Below are 22795 nucleotides of genomic sequence, written 5' to 3'. Positions count from 1 at the left end.
GGAATTTGAGAAAGTGCTCTACTTTACCAACTCTATTTTTAATCTCTTATTTATTTCACAATGCACCAACATTTCTATGCAGTGCTTATAACAATTGGAAGAGGCTATATGTGTCCGTAATATGCTGATAATGCATTAATACATGCATTCATTGATGTTTTATTATAGAAGACCATAAAAAAAAATCCTTTGAACTTTTACCTCTGGGTTACACCGGGTGTAGCTCTTACACTCCTGCTGTCTCCTATGATAATTTTCAAATTTCAGATAGAAAAAAAAAAATCTAAATATTTCAAATATATATATTTAAATAACTTGAAAACATTTTTCCATTTTTCAAATTTCAGTCTTTATTGGCCCTCAAAGTACTCGACCACTTTCTCCTTTGAACAATCTGCAGCTTCCTATTAAAATAAATAGACATCTACTTAAGTTTGGCCAAGTAATACTGGTGAAGTGCTATTCAACATTGTTAAATAATATATATAAACATTGGCACCATACCATAAAATAATTAGCTCACTTGGCCTTGTGGACCAACTAAGCCAATTATTTTTCTTTTTCGAATTATACTAAGAATGAAAAAAGTAAAACCAAAAAATCTTTTCCACCATTTATTGATTCACAACATGGGAACTTATCACTTTCCTCTACGTTTTCAGTATCAAAGCTCAACACTAGTGTATTTCTATCAAGCTTTCTTCTAAAGTTAATGGGGAAAAAACTGTTAGCTCTATCACCCTAAGTTGTAACATCGAACTGGGCGGATCGTCAATAGTGACTTGAAATATATCATGATCACTTAATCAGACATTTTCAGACAAAGTCATTTGGTTTAAAACTATGAGAGAGAAACATATAACAGTTTACAGTAAAATCTTCGAGATCACCCTTTCAAAACAGCAAACTAAACAATGCTTTGTTTAATTGTGCAAAAATCTAAGCTATTAACAACACGAATAATACTGCCTGCAGTAAATTATCTGTACAAGGAACCTCTATGATACTACATAATACAACATTATACTATTCGACTAGTCAAACAATTGTTTTAGTAGCACATTATATGTAGATAAAGAAAGACCATTGGATGCTTCAATTTATACTGTGGCTATATGGAATGTTGAACAATTCTACCAGTAGCTGTTTTTTTCTGATATTGAAGACCTTTTAGTTTCAAAACATTACACAGTTGTATAATACACCCAGCTTTTTTTGGGTATACAAGGTTATTTGAATACATGTACATGTACTATACACCTCATAATATGATAATAACCTAAATTATACAGTATTAGTTATTTTCATATAGTTTTAATACAGGCCCATGTAATTCAAAATATATGTGTAAGAAGTAATCTTTAATGACTCCGATCATAAATGGAGTGACCCAGAAAAATATAATAGGTGTTTTACCCCCTATAAACAATCCCTCTGACCAAATAATTAGAAATAGTGGGGAAATTTATCCATCAGCCAGTTAAACTAAATTGGAGGATATAATTTTTAATGACCTTGATCATGACTTGTAACAAAATGACCCCAAATTGTATCTTGCTATCTCCTGTCTGTAACAGCCACCTGCCTATAAGTTATAACAATTATTTGTATAATTACCGATATGTATTAAAATTTTCGAAAAACAATATTGAACTGGTTTAAAAAAAGTCATGGCCTGGTAAAGTGCATCAGATTCTTCAACTACTCTTTGAGACACATATCCTATCTGCACCCTCGGATTATGTCAAGACAAAATAGAAGGCTCTGTATGCGCCATCATGTGGATGACTCGAGTAGAATAGTATGATCATTTAACAAAAGAATCATGCAGCAGCATAACAGTAAAGTTGACCAGCTTTAAAGTTGGGTGTCGCTCATCTGTGATCGATCTTAAGCCCAGGGACTGGTTAGGTTTTTATACCTGAAACCAATCAAATAGCTAACCCCCATACTTTCACTTTTGCCATGACATATTCCAAGGGTGTAAAGAAGAGAGCAGAATCCTTGGTAAAGATAGGTAAAGTGATGCAGCTAGCAATGCATACATGTATATATTGGTACTTTCTTCATATGTCTTGTTGATATAACTGACAACCTCAGCCATACATGCACATATACATCATACCTTACGACAAAAACCTACAACTTCATACACAGTATATATATACAAATGCAAATACAAGATATAACAATAGAATATGTAATATATTCATCTTTAATTTGATACTGTATATGTACTTCTATTATGTTTTTGAATGACTCCCTTTATTACTAGATAACTGGCTGTTTAAGTTTCTCTTTATTTTTAATTTGGCTAAAGCAGCCAGTTTCTTTTTCTCAATTTCTTCAGGTGTACATTTAAAAGGACTACTCTCTGCACTTTGACTACTGGAGACTCCCGGACTAGAATCTGACTGATGGCGAACCTTAATAACATCCCCTGATGCATGTTTCTGTCTTTCCAATGCTGCCAGTTTTTTTTGCTCAATTTCGTCCTGTTTGCATTTCACTGGGCTCAAACTATTTCTGTCACTAAAAGTACTGGCACACTTATTAACAGCTTCTTCCCTTAGTTTCAGTTTTTCCAGAGCAGCCAGTCGCTTCCTTTCTATATCCTGTTGATACTTGATGGGACTAACTGAAGAGCTACACGGTATCGTACTGGAGGTTTTTGTGCCGACACACTGTTGTTTATCAAGTTCACAATCCTGTTTATGTGTATCGATCACGTTTGAGCTTTCGGGTAAAGTCTCTTTCATTTTCACTCTCCTTTTTTCTAAAGCAGCCTGTTTTTTCCTTTCAATTTCGTACTGAGTATATTTCGAAGGACTTGATTTTGTTTGACTAGCATTTAACGACTGAGTTTCTGGAGACACAGCACCTGTTTTTTTCTGCTGAAGTTTGGCTCTTGCTGCATGTTTTTTCTGCTCAATTTGATTTAAAGAGCATTTGCTTGGGAAAGCACTTGGATAAGTCTCTGGACACCGGTGACCATCTGGTACTGGGGGCTTCTGAGTAGCCTCCACTGAAAACAGAAAATCAATTAATTGATTGGGCTAGTAGATTTTATGTCGGTACGACTGAAAAATAGTAGAATTTTTTATATTCTGCCTTCATGCTAGTACACATGTATTCTAACTCTGAAATTATTCATCCCTGGTATTGATGAAAGCTGAATTTCCACAACATCAACCAAGGACTTGATGAACATGTTAAACATGACAATACATTGTTAAAATCAGGTTTAAAGACTGAAAAAATCGTGCAATAATATAAACTTGGATGTTGCTGAAAGGTGTCCTTAAAGTCAGGTTTAAATTTACTTGATGTATTTTCAAAATTTTGTTTTGTTATTGGAATATGATGTATGGCAATTGGAACTTGGATACGATTTTCGAGAACAAAAATATTTTGCATTTGGTCACCATTAATTAAACAAGTTAAGTATGACAGTCTTTTTATCAATGTATTTGCTGTAAAACAACACATTACCAGGGTCATTGACTGTACTTGGAATAAATTGGTTCTCAGTTTAATGAGGATATTAAATGTACATTCTTAACATTTATGAAGGTATGAAACCGAATTACTCACAAATATTCTTTTATAATAACACCAGAAATTCCTTTTGTTTTCATATCATGTTCCTTCTTTGGTTCATAACCCACTTCAAACCAACCAAATCAAACGGTTTTCAACAGCCATTTTTGCAGAAACGGTTGTGTTTTCAATGGTTACAACGTTCACTCCAACCAAATCAACGGTTTTCAACGACCATTTTTTTCAGAAACAGGGTTGTGTTTTCAATTGTAACCACCGTTTTCCGCGAGTCAACAAACAAACGATGTTTTACACTTACTCTCTACTGTGTCAAGCATGGCCAAGATCTGCTGTTCGGACAGCTCGTCCTCATCAGATATAAACAAATCCTCACTGTTATCTACCAGAGCACCTAAAAAACACAACATTTAATATCAAAACAGTCATCATAATATATTTTACCAACCCAGTCATCTATTATATATATAAATGTGATCCCAGCTGATTGTGAGATGGCTTAAATAACGGACCTATTCCATATAGTAAAAGGCCAAATGGTCTCTTAAAAATATCAGGGGTCGACACTAACACTTGTCCGTTAGTCTTGGACAAGTAGATTTCTGCCAGGACTATTTAATCACCTAGCCGAACTGGTCCTTTGGACTTGTGAAAAATATGATTATATAAAATAAGAATATTCCTTTTTAAAATTTAGAAAACTGCTTAAAGTAAGATATATATATATTGCATGATAATTGTCAAAATTTCTATAAAACGTCACCATATTTTTATGGCAGTAGTTATTTTAAGTCCCCTAGAGTACTTTTTATTTTTCGTGCTGTAGATCGTGATGTTTCCTTATCAGGAAATCTTGGGACTAGTTACATTGACGAAGGACTAGTAAACAATCCACTGAACTAATCATGTGGACTACCAAGCAAAAAAAGTAAGTGTCTAACCCTGAATCTTAATATGGACCATTGCCGATGAGACTATTGAAATGGTTTAGTGGTGGCTGAATTAGCAAGGCTCGGATCAATCTAGATGTAAAAGACCAACTTTAATGTAGTTGTTACATGGATTCTTACCCCAAATATATTGGCAAATAGAAGTTGTTCATAGAATTAAAGAAACTGCAGAGCTTGTTTGGAATGCTTGAAAATTTGAAATAATGAGTATGAGGGAAAAAATAATTTCTATTCCAAACTTGTAGGAGCAACCTATCCCAAAGAACTACAAAGCAGTTAAGATAACTAACTGGAGACTGTTTTCAATGTGAATGGTGGAAGCTGGTTTAATTTGATATGCACTATTGTAGGTACAGCACATATTTTACCTGATGGTTTGGGAGCTGCAGCATGAAGTTTGTTGAGCTCTGGGGCACTGACAGATGTGGACAGACTCACAGACACTTTTGAAGCAACTGTTGACACTGAAGTTGGCACAACCATTTCACTGCTCACAGATTTGGATTTAAATTTGAATTTACTTTTCTGTGTGGAGGGGACCTGGCTAAGATTTATCACAGAGTTTGCACCACTCCCAACATGGACCGACTCACTGCCACTGATCACATGGGGCTGTTTAGTTTGAGCCTTATTACCACCCGCACATCTAGTTTTGTTGACACTAGAACTTTGAGGCACCTTTTTAAATCCTGTCATTGTTTGTTTCTTTGTACCATCAGGCCTATCACACGATTCACTAACACATTTTGTTGTTCCTTGCTGTGGTTTCACTCCGAGTGATACAGTACTTACACTTGGAGATTTATGGTTTAAATTATTGTAAGTGGTTGGACTAGCCTGGCTATCCAAAAGCTCATCTGGTTCAGCCAGCTGGCACAGAAGATCATCCGATAAACTGGTGTCGAACATTCCACTAGATCGACGTCTAGAAGTTGTAGCCGTAGAAGTGCTGGAGACAGTTGAACCTGAACAATGCAATCCAGAATTTATTTTGTTGGCCATGCCTTTGTCTACAGCAGGATTTGGACTCTGAGTCGCAGTTCTCTGACGATTACCAACAGAACAGGAATTAGTGTTTTGAGGTTTGGCAACAACATATGTCCTACTAGAAATGCTGATTTGACCTTTAACACTGTGACTTGTTGAATATACAGGGACGATAGGACTTTTGCCACTGGTTTTTTTTGGCCCTGAAGAATATGCTTCAATAATTCCTGGCTGAAGGGTAGAAGCTCCGGTCTTTGTGGAAATTGAATTTCTGCCACCACTAGCAACACTGCTATTTGTAGCAGCAGTTGTAGAAGACACATTTTTCTTCAAAATAGAAGGACTACTTGTATCTACACCTGTCCTGTTTTCCACTGAGGGACAATCCTGTGTCAGTAATTGTTTTTTGTCAAGTGCTGAATTATTTGTACTTTTAGTAGCTTGATATGAGAAAGTGCTACCACACCGAGCATCTGCAGATCTAACAGCAGGATTTGTGATTGTTTGTGGTTTTGTCATATTATCAACATTCCTTAGTGATAAGCATTTTCGACCCTTATGAGGTCTAAGATCACTCACACGTTTTGTTTCCACCTGATCAATGTCATTAAAACTCTTCACTTTCCTGAATGGTGATGGTGATCTCCCCTTACCCACTTGTAACATTTTATATGGAATAACACCCTTTGATTGTTCCCCTTTCGTCTTGTTACTTTGACACTCCTGATAGGTAGATGAACGCACTTTGCTGATTTTACTCTGAGACTCCTCCAACTCATGGGACTTGCGCTTGTTGCCCCTTTTGTCTGATTGGGTCCCCTTTGATTCCAGGCCTGGGTCCTGCGTAGCCTTCATCAAGAAAGAGTCCTCTTCGAACATGTCATCATCACTCCAATCCAGATCATGATCTCCATCCTGACACTCAGCTTTTTTGGCATTTTGAGGAACTGGTGAGGTGTCAGTCCTTCTGAACACAGACCTGGCTGCTTCAGCACTTGCAAACAAATCCTTTGATTGATCAAAACCTTCCTTTTTTGTTTCCCTATAAAAAGAAACCATGGCATATTGAAACGACTTTGTTGTTAACATTTAAAAAATTTTATTTAAGATAGATTAAGCCCTGATCCTAATTAACCTATCTTCGTTTAACAGTCAAATATCTAGAGTAAACTAAGTACCGATACAGCCCTGGTGCGAAAAAAAACCAGTTCTGACTGAAGCATTTATGCTTATTTGCTCATACATTGGTAACATCTGATTGGATTAAACTACAAAAACATTGTTTATATCGTTATAAAAAGTGATCTGTTTTAGGTTTAAACCTTTTAATATCGTACTTCCTGCTGTTTGAAATTCTCCCTGCGGCACCCTCTTAGTGCGTGCATGCTTGAACCTGTTTGTTCTTATTCAAATCAAAATGTGAACAGAAATATCCCTGACACAAACACACCACCATCCCCGAGACCTTCACACCTCCATCCCCGACACCCACACACCTCCATCACCGACACACATCCATCCCTGATACCCATACACCACCAATACCGACACCGACACACATCCATCCCCGACACCCACACACCTCCAATACTGACACCGACACACATCCATCCCTGACACCCACACACCTCCAATACCGACACCGACACACATCAATCCCTGACACCAACACACCTCCAATACTGACACCGACACACATCCATCCCTGACACCCACACACCACCATCCATCCCACCCACCTCCATCCCTGACACCCACATACCTCCATCCCTGACACACACCGCCTCAATCCCTGACACCCACACACCTCAATGCCTGACACCCACACACCTCCATCCCTGACACCTACACACCTCCATCCCTGACACCCACACATCTCAATCCCTCCCACCCACACACCTCCATCTCTGACACCCACACACATTCCTATTTAAACAAGGCATCATANCCCCCCCCCCCCCCCATTCACACATTGTGACATGAAGTCACTTATAGGTTTTTTTCTTAAAATAATAAAAAGTGATCTTGACCCTTTAATAACGCAGAAACCTGAAACGTGAACTTGGTCAAGGCATTGCCATACCAAACACTGGTATTAAGTATCATGAAACTCTGATGAGGAATCAAGTTGATAGAGCGATGAGTTTTTCTAAAAATAGTAGCAGTGACTTTGACCTTGAACATACAAACCAGAAACGCAAACACGTCCAAGGCATTGCCATACTAAACACTTGTATGAAGTTTCATGAAATTCTGTTGGGGAATGAAGTTGATAGAGCGATGACAAAAGAGTGTAACATACGTACGGGCGGAATCCTATGTTCCCTCAAACTTTGGTTGAGAGGGGATAATAAGTTGCCTGGACAAGTATTTATGTCAGTAGCTTACGATTAGCATGAAGTTAGTAATTACAAGGTAATGAAAACATCAAACCGGATTGCTACAATTCAGATTGAACAAAATAAGATTTCATACCCCACATTTTCTATGGTCATTTCCGTTGTCTCTGAATGTCCCTCATTACCTAAATAACAAATAAAGAAAAAATCATAAATTTACATGGGCATAAAAACAATGGAAACACAATACTGATCAATGTTATTCAGCCTATGTGATAAAATTTATAAAAGATGCAGGACGCATGTCCAATGAATCTGTGACGTGTCAGAAACTATTGCGGATGTAAGAGGAACAAAAGAATGTCCCTAAGTGTAAACAATACTGCCATTTTAATTCATGATCAAAATCCATGAAGCCTGGACAAAAATATGAACGAAGAAAAGAGTTACAAGAAGAAGGAGAATAAGACCATGTAAGCATATCCATCAATGACACAGCCATGTAAATCTTTTCTCTAAAATCATATCAAAGTGCCTGTTCAAGGAAAGGAAAAGATCACATTTCTTTTGCCAGAAGAGCACATAGTATGTTACTATGCCAACAATCTGAAACAAAAGTTTGCCTTGAACTCAAAAGAGATATTGTCAACCCTGAAATCAGTCCATCTAAAGGAACTCATCATCAGTGTATTTTATCCTTGCTTCTGTCATGTTTTGTTTTCACAGAATATGCTCCATAATTGTTCACAACAACACATTTGAATTGTTGTTTTCCATTCCTGGAACAAGAAGCTCTCAAAATATGAGAACAAAGGCACTACTTCAGTGTGTAATGAGTGGAAAAGACATTCATGAGAATATGATGCTAAAGACTTTAATATCAAACTATCTCTTAAATTCCTCAACGTTTACCTGCCATTTATTCCCTTAGAGTGTGCAATGTCACAATGCAAATGTTACTAGTCTAGTGGTAGGACGCCGGGCTCGTGACCGAAGGGTTGCGGGTTTGAGTCGCATCACAGTGTTGTATCTTTGAACAAGATACCTTATTTTGCTTGTTCCAGTCTACTCAGCTATAAATGAGTACATGGTTCGGCAGTGCTAGAAGCTGTGAGCGCCAAAATGGCAGCACCGCCTGTATGCTCCCCAGGGAGTTGAGAAAGATATTGGCTGGATGCAAAAGCCCTTTAACCACGGATAATAATTTGTGAACCGCTTTGAGACGACCTACGAGCTAGGTTGTGATAAAGCTGTATATAACAACCTCAAATTATTATTATTATTTAATGGTACTAATAAATTATTAAGGATGGTGGCAAGAAGCTTTGATCTTTAACAGCTTGGTTGAGGTACCGGCAGAGATAGAGAAGAGACATTGGTTAAACAGATTCTTGTATTGGTATCATATACGAACAAAACAGATCTACATCCTTATCAGTAATTTAAATGTAATACGATTGTAATACAAAAGCATAATTTCCTATGCCTATTTTAACTAGTAACAAAACAGGAATTTTAACAACTCCTGAAATCTTTATTTTTGGACCAATCTCTTCATCCTTGGTATTTTTTGAAAGGGAATTTTACAAGCTTTCGGATGAGCCTAATTACACAAGAACATGTTTATAAATATCTTGGGTATATCACAATGATTTTTTTTTTAGTAAGAATAAAGAAGAACCGTGAAAGTAGTGTTTTTTTTGTTTTTCGAGCAAGTTCAGTACTTTTTGCAAGCAGGAAACATATTATTGTTTGCAAACAAAGGTCAAATTATTAATATTTTGTCTGCTGACACAATTACATACTTATATTATTTCAAATCAATCAGACTGGTTTGGAAAGAAATGTAGATTTGTGTTAGTTATCATTTTGCATTTCAAGCATTTTAGAATTATGGATACAGCTTTCTCCTTAACCCACAGATTTTTTTATTAAGATATTTTTTTCTTTTTCTCCAAATGTTTGTGTGGTCTATATTTCGTGGTTGTGATATTGATGGATTATATTATGTGGTTTTTCTAAACCATGAAATAAACAAAATAAAAATATAACAAAATGTTATGCTTTGACAGTATCTACAATACTTTGGGAGTAGGAATAAGCTTTCTTCCATACACGGAGTGGATATGGACACAGGCCTCTATACCCTTGGGGAGAATTGGAATGTCCCCTACATATTCATCCTTATACATATTAATTACTATATATCTTTCTTACATCTTTCTACGGCCAGTTTCAGCTTTTCTAACAGTTCTGATGGCATCTTTACATCCCGACTAGCATTTGAACGTGCCCTCTCCTTCTTCCTGAACCTGAAAATAAATATTAATACATCAAATTTTTGTTCAACACTTCTGAAAAGGACAACTAAAATGGAGGTATAGCTGTCATGGTTATCAAGTACAGTTATGAGATCGCACAATGTTACACTATGTGCGCGCGATGTGCAAAGGACAAATTTTGCTTGCGCATAATTGTGCGGACGATGGACGAATGTTGTACGATGAAATTCGTGGTTGGTGTCAATTGAGAAATGGCTTTACAATTTATACGGTTTCATGTTTAAATATATAAACTTTACTTTTTTTAAATGTTTCTATATTCTAGGTACATATATATAAGCTGACCTTTCTTAACTTTAGAAATAGTGTTTCTGTGTTTTTTTCAAACGGCCCAAATCAACACATGTAAAATTTTGACACCTATGGACATGATCCCATATACATGTAAACATGGCCACTTTGTACATCCACCCGGGGCACTTAAGTAACTCGTTAAGGTGTGAAAATCCAGGTGAACCCCCACTAAAACAGATACAGTTAACAAACACTTAACGTCCAGTTGTGTTTTCATCTCTATGTCAGGCACAGGGCGTCAGGTTACCTGTTCTGTTACCTGGGAGCCAAACCCATTCTTGACAGTCTTACAGTCACTATATATTATTGCGTAACACGTATTGTAAAATTGAACATGACCTTAATTAATATTATGAGAAATTTATATTTACAGTAAGTGTTCGTTATTCCAAACGAACCTCCCAGATTTTTTCATTCCCTAATATTGATTGACCAATTGTACCCAATCGCACGTTTGTGCAGAGAGAAGCGCAAAACAGGGCAAATGATTGTTAAATCGCACAGTTGTGGGCACCATGTGTGAACAATGTACAGATGGTGTGTGCACTATGTATGTACGATAAGCGCATGCTATTTTTGGTGCGTTGTGCAGTCATTACATGAACACTGTATGTACATACAAAAAATGTATACATATATATTTAAACAATCAGCATTGCAATACACCTCAATTTTCCTTCCACATAATTATACAATAGGATATATTAAGTGATTCACAGTTACATGGAAAAGTGCATCTCCAACATAAAGGTATTCTTAGGAAAACAATTTTAAATGTTCTAACTCATTGATTCAGAAATATATTCACATATTTCTAGATTTTCATACTTGATTAATTATCAATTGACAACTTTTTAATGTGGAATCTTTCTGTGAAAGAGATACTAGTCAGAGTAAGGTACAAGTATAATACATTTTAACATTCTTAAGGGACAATTTAAATGTAATACAATTTTTTTTTATAATCTTGTTACAAAAATCTTCATGATAATATAGTTCGACACTGCCTTTGAAAGGCCTTAATATATTGCACTATTTCAGTCATACAGTCAGTTTACTCATCGTCGGCTTTCACAAAAGATAAAGCTTTCCTCACTGGATATTGGCTTCAGGTTATGTCATTATCAACTATGTAAACTATCGTTAGGAGATATATACATTGTATGTTAAATATCTAATCGATATAAAGAGTGTTATTAGACGAAATGGTCCCTTAAAACCCTGTGTGTTTGCCCCTCACCGGACAAGCTTGCTGCAGTGCACCTGGAATGTACTACGACCAGACGTGTCCTCTTTGCCAGCGAGTGTGGATTGACTTGATGAATTCATCCACAATCCAAGTAGGGGTGGTGTGTTTGCAGATGGACCTGCATCCTCCTTCTGCGGCTGGAAGTAAAATGCCACATTTCATGTTTACCAGAAACCTTTAGATCATGACTGATTAAAACATGTATAATTTCTATCTTCTTAACAGTTTAAGGAAAATCAACTTTAGGAAAATCAACTTTGAATTAAATGTTAAAATGTGTTCTCATTATAACAAATGTGTTCTCCATCATATTAGTATGTTGGTAAATTTTGGGTTTCAAGAAAGATTAATAAAATCTACCTGTGACTGAGCGAGATCAGTTTATCTCAGTCGAGGGTTGAGATGCTGCAACATTCTCCCAACAGAGTTTGGGATGCTACAGAATCTTTTCCCAAAACTGACAAAACCTGATCTCGCTCAGTCAAAGGTATTTTTTTTCTCGCACCTTTTAGTTTGAACACATATTCAATTCTGCTACATTCTACAAGTAACCTGTCCAGGGCCTCAAATCAATACTGCCTCTTCATTACTAAAGCTACATTTGAACCATTCCACCAAACAATGTAGTCTGTCCTTACAAAGAAGAAAACCTATACTATTTCATAGTGTAGATCCTATTTTATCTACAACATTGGGAGCAATAAAATAGAATACTTATATAATGTGGAATGTCAATTTAGCAATTAGCCTGCGGATGAATACATCAGTGTGTGAAAATCTCTGCAAATGTTACGTAAAGTTGCCAGACAAATCAGGTGTCAGAGATAGAAAAATCAAGCACAGGGTATAACATGGGATATCTCTGTCTAAAGTGAGAGAATGTTTTTCATCTGGTCATAAAATATTGTGACAGTAAATTCACAGTGAAAGTCAGCAAAACCAGTCATTTGGGTCATCAGATCATGTCAAGATATTACAGGTAATTTGGGTCATAGCCAGATATAACAGGTAATTTGGGTCATAGCCAGATATAACAGGTAATTTAGGTCATAGCCAGATATACCAGGTAATTTGGGTCATAGTCAGATATAACAAGTAATCTGGGTCATAGCCAGATATAACAAGTAATTTGGGTAATAGCCAGATATAACAGGTAATTAGGGTCATAGCCAGATATAACAGGGCATCTACCTTGGGATGTCTCTAAATTCAGTTGATGATAAATAGAGTTCACTGTGCAAACCAATCAATGGCCAGTAATGATACAATGTATACAAAGCAAAAGGATTTATGAATTCCACACTACAATATATACCTCCTCTGGAATAAGAAGCTGGACAATGTCTGCCACATCACTGGAGTGATGGCGTCGCCTGTCTGTAAGATACAAATTTGTCAATATCAACCAATATATCTTATATGCTTATATTAATTACAAAGTGTTTACTTGGATTATACAAACTAACATGGTATGGAGTAGAGTCTTGTTGAAGCAGCTACCTTTATTACTTACAGCTAAATTAAAGTTGCTTTATAATAGGATAAACAGATCACTAGACAATTAAAGTACAAAACAGGACAAACCTGTTACCTAAATACTTATTAAAAAACTTGAAGGGTTGTTGAGATCAACAGCTTGTGAATGATGTATTAACTTCTTGCAATTTAGTACAATATCAAATATAACAACCATCAACTCCACTTGTGGTACATACCAGCTGGTAGCTTTATATAAGGATATGTAGGTTCCCCACTGAGTAATGGTTAGTTATCATGTTAATGGAATTTGAGTCATTTAAAGTTTATAAAGGCACAAGGTTCACCAAGTGTCTTGCAATTTAAAAATTTAATGATGAGAGTTAGATAAACATGATAATCGACCATAACAAGTTTGGGGAACCTTTTTCTATAATAACATTCATATCATATAAAGAAGGCCATATGTTTCTCTTGGGAATTCCTTATTCTTGTTTCCAATCGGAGAACAATACTCTGACTATAATAACTGACTATCCAGATATTTTTAATTGGGTGGAGATCCCTGCAGCATTTCATTAAATTGTTTCTGAAGGATTATAGAATCTAGTCAGTTATTTTATTACTTGGAAAACAATTGCTATGAATTATGACATCAGATGATGATGTCGCAAAAAAAATTACTTGATGTCAGAATTGGAAGATTGACAAGTGAAAAATACATCTAGGATGTTACCCACAAGTGGGTTACCAAAAATGTTTACTAACTTCTAGCAGAATTATCCAATGATTCAGGAGTGATGAAACCTACAGTGGTTATATATGGGAGAACATAAAAAATATGCAATTCCTCATAAAATGTCTTAAATTATTTTGGTTAGTCTCTTAGTCTTACTCTTTCGAATATATCTGAGAGCATCAGGTGATGTACAATCCCATCTCACATCACACTGTGTGTCGTAACCTTGGGATGCCAATAGAAAGTCATCCTTAAATGGGGTGCTATCTTGTAAGTAAGAGCTCCTGTTTGACTTTGGTGTTTCAAATCTTGCATCCTCTTTTAAATTATCCGGTCCTGGAAAATAAAAGAATGAAATTACAACTGATGATACGACATGCAAAAATGGCAGTATGACCGAGATTAACTGTTAAACATAGAAATGACATGCATGTGTTATGCAGGAAATAATGATCACGTCTGTGGAAGAATGCTTTCTACATGGATACTGGAGGTTGATGAAAGAAAATTACCCATTTGTCCAATATATAGTAAGAAGCATTGCACCGGAAATGTGATCTTTGGTGCAAGGAAATTATTTAGGTCAGGTGGGAGTTGATTTTTTTGGCACCGAGAGCTTTCCACCCTTCCATATCCTTGAAATTTCAGAGGTAACTCTCTCTTGTGGAAGATGCTTGTAGACCAGTTTGATCCTAGATGTTCATCAAATAATGAAAATCTCTATTTTAGGTTGTTAACAAATAGTCAACAGCAAATTAAACATAAGCTGCATGAGCCCGAGTTTCCTCTGGCCCTTACTCCAGACTAACACTTTTAACAGATGGATGTCTGGTGTTGAGCGCACCTCTATAAGAAAACGTGGAAATCTTTGACACGGTTTTGTATCAGAGATTTTTGAGGTGTTGACAACAAAAATTAACCATGACACAACACATGCCTCACATATATCTATAAATAAAACATTTATTGATCCTAATCCCCTCTTATTATCACCAATTTATAAACCCATTTATCGATATATGTGAGGAGGTATGTGTTGTGTCATAGTAGATTTTTGTTGTCAGCACCTCAAAACTCTCCAATGCCATTTTCCCAATGGTGTTGGCGAATTCCACGTTTTTATATAGAAGTGCACTCTGGCCCCACACCAGACATATATCTGTCAAAATGTCTTAGTCTGGTGTCAGGGCCAGAGGAAACTTTGGCTAATTAGGCCACTAATATGTTTGTTGACTATGTAAATGACATTAAATAACGATTATTATTTGATGAACATCAAGGACCAAGCATCATCTACAAGAGATAGTAACCACTTAAATTTCTAGAATTTAGAAGGGCAGAAATGTAAAAAAAATGACTGTCTGGCTGTACACCAGAAATCGTTCTGGTCTGGTGTCAGGGCCAGATGAAACTCTGGCTCATGTAAGCTCTGTAGAGGTTTTATTACAATGCCGCTAGGGGAACAAATTCCTTTTCGTGGTGGAGGAAAACCAACGTGTCACCGGAAGGATGACAACTAATACTATCAGACTTTGCACTCCTTTATCCGCTAATGCTGGGGATGGCAACGTGATTCTTGGTAGAGTGAGTGGTCTGAAGCACATACTTGATTGCACATAGTAGAAATGACTCTGCACATTAGCGATCACAGCTGCCAGGAAACAAGCGACACTTGGACAATATAATCATAAAAATTGACAGGCTTTGAAGTCAGGTGTCCCTCCTCTGTAATCTGAAGGTATCGGCAAAGCCATTGGTCAGGGTTTTTCGACCTTAAACCAATCAAATATGTTAGACACCAGACATCTACATGTCAAAATGTCTAAAACTGGTGTTAGGGTCAGAGTAAACTCGGGCTTAAATCTACCATCTTATCTTAGGGAGTGGTCAACCCCTGAACACATCAATTAAGGTTTAAGTTTATAGGACAGGTATTAGCTATATGCTTAAAACAAATTCTCAGGTCCCTACATTGCAAGGTTGAAAGACGAAAAGACGAGTCATGTTTACGAAACAGTCTATCCTTATCGATTGTATATTGAATTTTGAAAGGCTTAGATCAATTCCTTACTATAAGACGAATTTGTTTCGGGTGACTTCTTAGTTGGCGATTCCTGTATGTCGGCTAGTCGAACTTTGTGACGTTTGTCCTGGTCGTGTTCGACATGTGTCTGTTTAGAATTAGCATTTGACCTAGTTTGACGGCGATGTAACTGTCTTGACGACGTCTCATTGCCACTAACAGTTCTCTTCTTCATGTCTACATACTTATTCAAGTGTTGAAACCAGTATAAACTTAGTCTGTAGACACTAGTTCGTCCCAGGATTAAACGGAAGTTGTATTTCCCCCTCAACTCGAAATCGAGACTCGCCGGATGTACATGTGCGTATGTAATAATAAAATAACAGTCTGGATTTATCATCCGGAATACAGTCCAGAGGGTGTGTTGGAAAATATATGTTATATCGCTTTCCTATATTGGCATGACTAAAACTGTCAAAGGTGTATGGATATAAAATAGGATTAGTCCAATTCCGGGACTCGTGGTGGAACTTACTGCAAGCGGTAGGTGAGACGACAGGGACCTGATAATTTGTTACAGCAGCTGAGCTATATTTGGATCTAAACCAATTAAGATGTTCAGAGTAATTTAACATGTTTTAGGGATTTAGAACGACTTTCTGTAAGTCATTTTTACCGAAAGTCGATCGAATCCCCTAAAACATATAAAATTACTCTTAATATAATTCCGTGGTTTAAGTCCAAATAAAGAGCTGTAACAAATTCTTGTCTTGTGAGACCGGGGTAAGTCCGGCTAACCCTGATTTTTTTTTGATTTTTTTTTGTTAAAACATATCTCATTGCCATACATGTAGGAAAGGCGAGTTGGGCAAGAGTTACATGAACATTATTGACGTCCTTTCCCTGTGTGAAAAATATTATATATATATGCAATGAAAGATGGTTAGCACAAAGAGACAGACAAGCAATCGACACAATCATAATTTCAGACAGACTGACAGGCAGACATTAACTCAGCTTGCATATTTCATGGAAAGACATTCAATAGAAATACAGACGGATTCACAAATGAAATACAACTGTATTCGGATGAACAAGAGAGAGGAGATAGAGGTTGGGGGATAAGGATATGATACCGATTGAAATAAAATTAAATTAAAATAAAGAATTTAAATATATATATTTTTATATACATATAATAGAAATATTAATAAGTTTTAGTGAACCTTATTTAGTATGTCTACGATACATCGTTCGGTATGCAAGAGTATATCTACATTACCTGTTACGTTACGTTTTCACTTTCACGGAGAAGCTAAGGTTTCCTTTGTTCTCTGTATTCATAACAAATGAAGAAAATGATGGAAATCCTCCTCTTTTAGAGTTCCAATAACTTTGAGGATCTTCGCAGTTTAGTTGGCTGGGCGAAACATTCACACGAATAAGTGGCAAAGTAAACTCAAGTTTAACATTACTGAAAGGGAGAGAGTAACTTCAAGATATCGGGGAGTAGAAAGAAAATCACTTCTTTCTAGTTTTGTGAACCATACATGCAACACACAGACAACTTCACATTATTGAATATGATGGTAAAAGCCTAACAGTTATTGACTCTTGTATCAATTGCTGTTATATACGAATCTATTCATATATAAATTTGGGGCAGGTCCGGTCCATGATACCGGGGCAAGTTCGGCCCATCCCCAATATCTAGGGGTAACGGTGAGCGTAGGTAGAGAGCGTAGATGAGCGTAACCCCTAGATATCGAGGATGGGAGCATGCAATACAAAACAAGTCGTGAAGTTGTCTGGGGAAACCTCAATCTGATTAAAATCATATGTTACATGGCTTCGTTAACTTCGTACTACGCCTGTTCAGGCGGAGCCATGTAACAGATGATTTTAATCGGATCGGGGAAACCTGGCGTTGTATGCTTTATAACGTCATAATTATACTGGTTCCTACGTGGACCGAACTTTCTCCAGACTGCCTGTCCGAACTTGACGTTTAGCCAACCAATCTTCGATCAGAAAATGTTAAATGGATTTTTCATCTTTTTTTTATAAAATGCTTGGAATTTCTCTTCCGAATGGAGTATATACACAGAAATGTGAACAAATGCAAAACTGTCCAGAATAATTTTAATAAAAAATGGGCCGAACTTGCTCCGGTCTCCAATAACTTAAAAGAATCCTGCGGCAGCGTAATGGTACAATTAGCCGACTGTTAAGTTTAGTGTCGCTCTTCTGTAATCTTCTAACGACAGGTACCATCATAGCGAATGGTCAGTATTTTAGTTTTACCCGAGACCAATCAAATGTAAAAAATCACCACATTTAGAACAAACTATTGCATAAATTACATTTTTTGATTCACAATCCATATTAACCTTCACAGTAAATTTCAAACCATTCTTGAAAATGAAAGTATTACATTCGATATTCATGGGACATGTACCACATATTGGTGTCCTACAGTTGGATACTTGTCAACATACATTTCAAGTTCTTTGGTTGGCGTCTTCAATGTAAAATAGCATGTTTATTCAAAATGTTTCTCATACGCCTGCTACTTTGCTTTAACTCTTCACATTTGTCACAGGAAACATTAAAATTCCGTGGATTGAAAGTAGAAACAAAAGGAACTAACTTTGATCCATCCTTTAGTTTTTGCAGACGAGAATCCCGTAAAGGGTCCCTTTTCAAAAGCTTTCTTTATGCCATGTTCTATTATCTCAGTAGGATAACATTGAACTTTAAGGTATTGCTTTAGTTGACTGTGTCTAGCAATTTGAGCTTGTTGGTCACTGACGATAGGGGCAATCCGTGAGGCAAGATTAAAAGGAATAATAACTTCAGTGTGTTTACTATGGTTAAAGTAAAATTTTAGATAATTATGTGCATCTGTAGCCTTACAACATAAATCCGTTGTAACCTTATTTGAATCTAGTTGAACTAAAGCATCTAAGAAAGGTAAAGACGTTTCGCTACACTCCATCGTATAACAAATCGTACGCCGAGTTCTGTTAAAAGGGTTATTGTTGAAATTGTTGAAAGAAATTTAAATAAACATAAACCATATTTACTAAAACGTGTTATTAAAGTACTTGCGGATAATCTATTTACAAGAGTCTATATAGTAGTAAAATCTAACATTTGTTTCAAATTGTGTGATATTTGGCAGACTTGGTTATTGATAAAGAATGTCGAGATCGTATGCAAAAATTCGCCTGCTGGATAACCGAGCTACTCGGTAGTGAGGCGGACGTAAAACCAATCAATCTATGCAATCAAATAACGTTTCTTTACATTGCTGAACATACAATGACGAATCGCATGATCTTGTGTTTACCGTAACACATCAAGTGGTATGTCACATAATTATGGAAATAACGTGAAGAAATATCGGAACTTTTTCATAGATTTGTGTTACTGCTTGTCACTCCGTTGGTAAGGGTGCGACTGTGAGACCAAACGCTGTTGACACTGTCTTCTCTTTCAGATCGACGTTTGATACGGGACCTATTATGATGTTTGGTTTGACTTTCTTCTTCTTTTAACAATAGGCAGCCGAATGATCGATCAATTAAAAAATACTATAGTCTTCGCCCTTGAGTACCTCTATCATATGAAGACAGTTTATTGGCTAAACTCAACTACAACATCACACATAAGAAGCGACCCGACGCTCAAATAAGTTGTTTGCAAGAGTTATTTCCCCTGTAAATAAATAAGCGAAACCTAGCTATAGCTAGTTGGTTCAATGCCGCGGTTACAGTCTTATTTCACAATGCTTTCCTCGATACAATTCTATAACTTGAAAGTATTGGTCACAATCAATGTTATTCCATTCTTTCGGGTGATGTTTCTAACATTATCTGTGTTAAATTTGCATACATAATCATTGATATATTATAAAATGTATTATATAAAATAATTACGCTTCAAAATCAGTCAGAGGGCAACTTCTAGCTACTTTTAAGTAAAAGTTACACGATCTGTTTATTTATGCAACTTGAATTTTAAAAAATGCAACAAACAAATGCTTTGATACATTCTGTATATATATAGTACTTACTATAAATGACACTGTGTATATATAGTACTTACTATAAATGACATTCTGTGTGTATATATAGTACTTACTATAAATGACATTCTGTATATATATAGTACTTACTGTAAATGACATTCTGTGTATATATATAGTACTTATATAATTACTAGAAATGACATTCTGTGTGTATATATAGTACTTACTGTAAATGACATTCTGTGTGTATATATAGTACTTACTATAAATGACATTCTGTGTGTATATATATAGTCCTTACTAGAAATGACATTCTGTGTGTATATATAGTCCTTACGATAAATGACATTCTGTATATATATAGTACTTACTGTAAATGACATTCTGTATATATATAGTATTTACTATAAATAACATTCTGTGTATATATATAATACTTACTAGAAATGACATTCTGTGTGTGTGTATATATAGTACTTACTAGAAATGACATTCTGTGTGTATATATAGTACTTACTGTAAATGACATTCTGTGTGTATATATAGTACTTACTATAAATGACATTCTGTGTGTATATATAGTACTTACTAAAAATGACATTATGTGTATATATATAGTACTTACTATAAATGACATTCTGTGTGTATATATAGTACTTACTATCAATGACATTTTGTGTGTGTATATATAGTACTTACTATAAATGACATTCTGTGTATATATATAGTACTTACTATAAATGACATTCTGTGTGTATATATATAGTACTTACTATATATGACATTCTGTGTATATATATATAGTACTTACTATAAATGACATTCTGTGTATATATATATAGTACTTACTATAAATGACACTTTGTATATATATAGTACTTACTAGAAATGACATTCTGTGTATATATATAGGACTTACTATAAATGACATTCTGTGTATATATATAGTACATACTATAAATGACATTCTGTGTATATATATAGTACATACTATAAATGACATTCTGTGTATATATATAGTACATACTATAAATGACACTGTGTATATATATAGTACTTACTATAAATGACATTCTGTGTGTATATATATAGTACTTACTATATATGACATTCTGTGTATATATATATAGTACTTACTATAAATGACACTGTGTATATATATCGTACTTACTAGAAATGCCATTCTGTGTGTATATATAGTACTTACTGTAAATGACATTCGTGTATATATATAGTACTTACTGTGAATGACATTCTGTGTGTATATATAGTACTTACTGTAAATGGCATTCTGTATATATATAGTACTTACTGTAAATGACATTCTGTTTATATATAGTACTTACTGTAAATGACATTCTGTTTATATATAGTACTTACTGTAAATGACATTCTGTTTATATATAGTACTTACTATAAATGACATTCTGCGTATATATATAGTACTTACTGTAAATGACATTCTGTTTATATATAGTACTTACTGTAAATGACATTCTGTTTATATATAGTACTTACTGTAAATGACATTCTGTGTATATATATAGTACTTACTAGAAATGACATTCTGTGTATATATATAGTACTTACTGTAAATGACATTCTGTTTATATATAGTACTTACTGTAAATGACATTCTGTGTATATATAGTACTTACTGTAAATGACATTCTGTTTATATATAGTACTTACTGTAAATGACATTCTGTGTATATATAGTACTTACTGTAAATGACATTCGTGTATATATATAGTACTTACTGTGAATGACATTCTGTGTGTATATATAGTACTTACTGTAAATGACATTCTGTTTATATATAGTACTTACTGTAAATGACATTCTGTGCGTATATATAGTACTTAATATAAATGACATTCTGTGTGTATATATAGTACTTACTACAAATGACATTCTGTGTATATATAGTACTTACTATAAATGACATTCTGTGTGTATATATATAGTACTTACTATATATGACATTCTGTGTATATATATATAGTACTTACTATAAATGACACTTTGTATATATATAGTACTTACTAGAAATGACATTCTGTGTGTATATATATAGTGCTTACTATAAATGACATTCTGTGTATATATATATAGTACTTACTATAAATGACACTGTGTATATATATAGTGCTTACTAGAAATGACATTCTGTGTGTATATATATAGTGCTTACTATAAATGACATTCTGTGTATATATATATAGTACTTACTATAAATGACACTGTGTATATATATAGTGCTTACTAGAAATGACATTCTGTGTGTATATATATAGTACTTACTATAAATGACATTATGTGCGTATATATAGTACTTACTATAAATGACATTCTGTGTATATAATATAGTACTTACTAGAAATGACATTCTGTGTGTATATATAGTACTTACTAGAAATGACATTCTGTGTATATATATAGTACTTACTATAAATGACACTGTGTGTATATATAGTACTTACTAGAAATGACATTCTGTGTATATATATAGGACTTACTATAAATGACATTCTGTGTATATATATATAGTACTTACTATAAATGACACTTTGTATATATATAGTACTTACTAGAAATGACATTATGTGTGTATATATAGTACTTACTGTAAATGACATTCGTGTATATATATAGTACTTACTGTGAATGACATTCTGTGTGTATATATAGTACTTACTAGAAATGACATTCTGTGTGTATATATATAGTACTTACTATATATGACATTCTGTGTATATATATATAGTACTTACTATAAATGACACTGTGTATATATATAGTGC

The 22795-nt window shown here is 34.9% G+C and overlaps 1 protein-coding gene across 1 annotated transcript; it reads right to left on the bottom strand.

The window, feature by feature from the left end:
• Nucleotides 1-600: 600 nt before the first annotated feature.
• LOC110456809 (platelet binding protein GspB-like) lies at nucleotides 601-16285 on the bottom strand. Its single transcript, XM_021507773.1, has 9 exons — nucleotides 16006-16285; nucleotides 14091-14270; nucleotides 13035-13096; nucleotides 11711-11856; nucleotides 10052-10146; nucleotides 7971-8019; nucleotides 4877-6537; nucleotides 3860-3952; nucleotides 601-3025 (listed from the first exon to the last, which is right to left on the bottom strand). The coding sequence occupies exons 1-9, from the start codon at nucleotides 16190-16192 to the stop codon at nucleotides 2244-2246; spliced, it is 3255 nt and encodes a 1084-aa protein (XP_021363448.1). The 5' UTR covers nucleotides 16193-16285; the 3' UTR covers nucleotides 601-2243.
• Nucleotides 16286-22795: the final 6510 nt, after the last annotated feature.

The sequence above is a fragment of the Mizuhopecten yessoensis genome, unplaced genomic scaffold, assembly GCF_002113885.1.
Source record: "Mizuhopecten yessoensis strain PY_sf001 unplaced genomic scaffold, ASM211388v2 scaffold8849, whole genome shotgun sequence".
Classification (NCBI taxonomy): Eukaryota; Metazoa; Mollusca; class Bivalvia; order Pectinida; family Pectinidae; genus Mizuhopecten; species Mizuhopecten yessoensis.
This window is presented reverse-complemented; position numbering and strand designations above follow the sequence as displayed.

Excerpts from the sequence above, each read along its gene's own strand:
- LOC110456809 (XM_021507773.1), bottom strand. The coding sequence starts at position 16,192 with ATGAAGAAGAGAACTGTTAGTGGCAATGAGACGTCGTCAAGACAGTTA. Across the intron at positions 13,097-14,090 it reads TCTCAGATATATTCGAAAGA|ACAGGCGACGCCATCACTCC; the intron begins GTAAGACTAAGA and ends TGTATCTTACAG. Across the intron at positions 10,147-11,710 it reads CACTGCAGCAAGCTTGTCCG|GTTCAGGAAGAAGGAGAGGG; the intron begins GTGAGGGGCAAA and ends ATTTATTTTCAG.